The sequence below is a fragment of the Arachis stenosperma genome, chromosome 10 (assembly GCF_014773155.1).
Source record: "Arachis stenosperma cultivar V10309 chromosome 10, arast.V10309.gnm1.PFL2, whole genome shotgun sequence".
Lineage (NCBI taxonomy): Eukaryota > Viridiplantae > Streptophyta > Magnoliopsida > Fabales > Fabaceae > Arachis > Arachis stenosperma.
The window spans coordinates 15458882-15463638 of NC_080386.1; the positions used below are offsets into that span (position 1 = coordinate 15458882).

General features: G+C 29.5%; 1 protein-coding gene across 1 annotated transcript; it reads left to right on the plus strand.

Annotated features, from left to right (window-relative positions):
• The first annotated feature begins 1555 nt into the window (after nucleotides 1-1555).
• On the plus strand, nucleotides 1556-2492 carry LOC130954717 (GCN5-related N-acetyltransferase 8-like). The gene has a single exon (XM_057881476.1). It carries the CDS (start codon nucleotides 1635-1637, stop codon nucleotides 2340-2342), a length of 708 nt encoding a protein of 235 aa, XP_057737459.1. The 5' UTR covers nucleotides 1556-1634; the 3' UTR covers nucleotides 2343-2492.
• The last annotated feature ends 2265 nt before the right edge of the window (nucleotides 2493-4757 follow it).

Here is a 4757-nt window from a genome sequence, read left to right on the forward strand (position 1 = left end):
GTTATTTTTATTTGCAGTTTGATAATTATACATTGCAGAAAATGATCATAGTCAACCTATCAAATGCATTCATGTCAATTTGATTTCTACAATTAACAACAATTATACCATTTCCCCACAACTAAGCCATATCCAATCCACACAACCACAATAAGAACACAAACAAACCTAAAACACAGTTCCATATTTTTAAAATCCTAACGCCAGCTTCCAAATTCCTAATTCTCTAGCTTAAAGTTCATCTTCCAATGGTCTACTACTCTTGCAGTTTGCCAACAATAACTTCATCCTCGTCATTTGCCTACACGAAAAAATCGCACCATCTCTTTCCCACCAGAAGAAAAAAAATTAATTTAAAATGCAATTCATAAGGGATTTTACTAAACTCACAGAATTCAATAACTCATATTGTAGTTTGAGCAAAAAAAAAAACGTTCAGGATTGACTTATGTACCAGACCAATAAAGAACAGGAGCATCTCACATTCGCACCATTGAAAAAGCTTCCCGGATCTACTATGATTGGTGGTCCTCGCTCACGTTCCATGTGAATGTGACCTAGTAGAGCTAGCAGAACCTTAACTGCTTCCAATCATCCCTGCGACCACGATGATGAATTATCAATTCGCTAACATTTGGGGTTTTATCTAGAATTTTATTTCAATCGCATGGCCAGATTGAGTCTTTGAATTTCATCTCTCCATGTCATTTAACCGTTATCCAACATATTCAACACTTCAGTGGCAATGTAGAGTCCACCTTGTTAGATAAATGCGCCAGATAAGCATTTTGCTAACGGAAATCATCGTAGGAACAACTGGAATAAAAAATATAAAATATAAAAAATATAATTTTTAATAATTAAAATATAAGTGTACAATGCCAATGAATTATATTTCAAATAATATAGTTTTTCATACACATCTAAGAGGTCGCGAATTCGAGTCTCCCTATCTTTGGTTATATATATATATATATATATATATATATAAGAGTACAATTTGATATTTTATTTCGACTAAAAAGATGGTTTAAATAATATTTTTCTTTCCCATCTTCCTGATTAAATAGGATGTGGCAAATATATACTACACTTTTTAGAATTTTTTAAAATAAGAGTACTCTAAAATTTTCTATTCTTCAAATAGGTGGAAAAGCAATAAAATCTTCAAGTTCAACCACATTATACAAATTAAATTTTATAAATAACATAATTAATAATTTTACAATTATAATTAATTTTTTGGTGTTCATAATAAAATAGATGAGACTATCATAACATAAAAATTGGTTATTTTAATAATTAATTATTTTAATAAAAATGTATAAAACACATAAATGCATAACAAAATACTTTTTGTTGAAAATTTACTATATAAAATTTAAAAAGGTGACTAACAACTCTTGAAAATGAAGAGCAGAAAATAAAAATATAAAAGATACAAATTTTCAATACATTTCTCTTTTATTTTATTCAGATTAAGAAGCAAAGATACTTTACACTTGTTAGAAATTCTCTAATTTTCCACGGTTATAAGCTGTACTTATAAGTTATAACCCACTCTAGAAACCTCTATTCCTCAAATACGTGTGAAACCAATAAAACCCTGAACCTCAGTTTATCCCCAATAATCAATGGCAGCTGCAGCACCGCCACCACCACCAACTCCCGCTCCTGAACCAGCCATGGGTCCGCCGGAAGATTCTCCAGTGGGTCACCCAATGTTCGCTCGAATCCGGTTGGCCACCCCGTCGGATGTTCCCCACATCCACAAGATGATCCATCAGATGGCCGTGTTTGAGCGTCTTACCCATCTCTGTTCTGCTACCGAGAATTCTCTCTCCTCTACACTCTTCTCTCCCACCACCAAACCCTTCCACTCATTCACGATATTTCTGCTGGAAGTCTCCCCCAATCCCTTCACCGACTCCGTCATAACTGATCCTTCCTTCACGCCTGTTGTTAAGGTCGTACACTTGGACCTCCCAATTGACGACCCCGAAAAGGAGACTTTCACAACAAACGCTGTCAATGACGTTTCGGTCGCCGGATTTGTTCTATTCTTCCCCAACTATTCTACTTTCTTGGCAAAACCTGGGTTTTATATTGAGGACCTATTCGTCAGGGATTGTTTTAGGAGGAAAGGGTTTGGAAAAATGTTGCTTTCAACCGTCGCAAAACAGGCGGTAAAGATGGGCTATGGGAGGGTGGAATGGGTTGTGCTAGATTGGAATGTTAATGCCATCAAATTTTATGAGGAAATGGGTGCCAAGATCTTGCACGAGTGGAGGGTTTGCAGGTTAACTGGTGATGCCCTTGAGGCTTATGGTATTGCTGATTAATAATATTTGTATTTCTTTGACACTTTTCTTTCTCTTTTCGCAATTTCTTATGACTTATGTTTGCTTGATTCTGAACCTAGTAAGAAGTCTAATGCTGTTTCAAGTGTTTTTTATATGTGCAATGGTACTTCTCACTTTATCCATGTTTTAGAGTTTGCTCTTTTCTTCCTACAATTAACCAATGCCATTTCTTCCTTTCTGCCATTAATTACTGTGTAGCATGTCATAGATATAGCATGTACTCAAAATAAATGGTACTTCTATTTTTCATTTTCTTGCTATTGACTATCTTGATTTTATATCTGTACCCGCATTCATTCTAATATCTAAGATGATAGGAACCATAGGCAAAATCATAGGTTATTTGTTTCATCCTCTGCACACACATTGCTATGTTTATATCCCAGATTAGTCACTCACAAGATTACTCGTGTATGTGTGCATAGTCATATTCTACCACTTTACTCATGAACCTTCCACAGTTCCACCCATAGAAGAATTCATCCAAATTACTCAAATTCTTCAGATTCTTCAAATTCTTCAGAGACTTATCATTGTGCTCGATCTTCTTGAGAGAAAAATTTTTTTTGAATTGTTCTCACATTGATATGACTAAATAGCCCATTCGCCTTATGTACGCCATGCCTTGATGGACTGATCATACCAAGACTAAGTGTGGGTTTGGTTTAGTTGTTGTAAACTTGAGTTGTGTTCAATTTGATTATACTAGAATTGATTTTAATTGAAATTAAGTTTGTTTCAACGTTATTTATGTTTGGATACTTTGATTCAAAAGTAATTGTAATTGATAAAATATTATTTGGATAACAATGACCAAAATTACTTAGATGTGAAATTATCAAAAGAATAAAGATTAGATTAAATTTTTAATATTATTATTTTAATAATTTTTATGTTACAGAATTTTAAATTAGAATATATTATTATATAAAATATTATTTTAAATATTATATGCATATTATAATAAATTACATATAATATTAGATATATATACACATAATTGATAATGTCTAAGTTATAAACTATAATAATAAAAGAGAAACAAGTTTATAAAATTAAATAAAAATAACAATAAAGTGTATAAAATGAGGATGAAGGAAAGAGGGAAGAAGGATAATTGAAAAATAAAATGAAAATGATCTTGCATATAAAAAAGATAAGGCATGAAGATGAAAAAGGGTAGATAAAAAATAAAATAAAATAAAAATAATTGTGTATGTAAAAAAAGAAGAAAGTGAAGAAGGACAGTACCATATAAGAATTGAATAAATTTTATAATCAATTCTCAACTATAAGAATTGAAAATAGAAGTTACAAAATATTACATTAAGTAATACGTACATTTGAGGGTAAACATCATATTGAAAAAGAAAAAAAAAAGGTCATCCATTAACAATTGATCAATACACTACAATTTTTTATATTTTATCAATTTTAACATGCACACACGTATATTTATATACCTATAGTATAATTTGTATATATATTCACATTATATAAAGTCTTCACACACAAATTAATAAAAAATATAAATATATGAATCAATATAATTCACACTAATATAAAATTTTTAAACACATAGATTAACACTTTATTCGAATGAAAGATGAAAAATGAGAAAAAAAAAATGAAAAGAAAGAAAATAAAAGAAAAAAATGAAAAGAAAAGTTGATTTTTTATGCTGTTTGAACGAAGAGAAAATAAATGAAAAAAAATAGGAGATTTTTTTTTTTATTTGGATGAAAGGAAAAGTTAAAAAAGAGAAGATCATAATCAAATGAAATTATATTAATACTCTTTCTTATATTATATATAAATTATAATATACTAATGTATTTAAATTATTTTTTAATAAATAAAAATATCCCAATTATATTTTAGAATTTTAACGTGTTATCTTTATTAACAATAATATTTTTTTAAATTTATTCTTTTCTATTATCTTTTAATGTCATAAATAAAAATATATTATTCTTTTTAAAAATATATAAATAAATAATCTCCTAAAAGAATAATAAAAACTACTCATACTTTACATCATTAATCTCCTTAAGCATATTTAAAAAAAAGTTTCACTAAATTGTATTTACAAAATAAAATATTATCAAAAGTGAGTAGCATTTCTTTCTTACTACATGCAACAAAAAATCATATACAATTTTTATAAACATGTAACAAAATGCCAAAAAAGTAACGACGACCAGGACTCCTAGAGAGTACTATTTTATCACCACACAACACTTTTCAAAAGGGTAATTCTTCATGGTTAGAGTCATCGCCTACTTCCAAAAAATCAATTCTACATAGCTTGAACCATCTGTACCCATCTACTTCAAAAAAATAAAGTTTTTCCGAGTTAAAGAACACATGATCGATTTCTACTTGTACTAAGCA

Bases quoted from the DNA above. Each gene is read 5' to 3' on its own strand.
- LOC130954717 (XM_057881476.1), top strand. From the start codon at position 1,635: ATGGCAGCTGCAGCACCGCCACCACCACCAACTCCCGCTCCTGAACCA.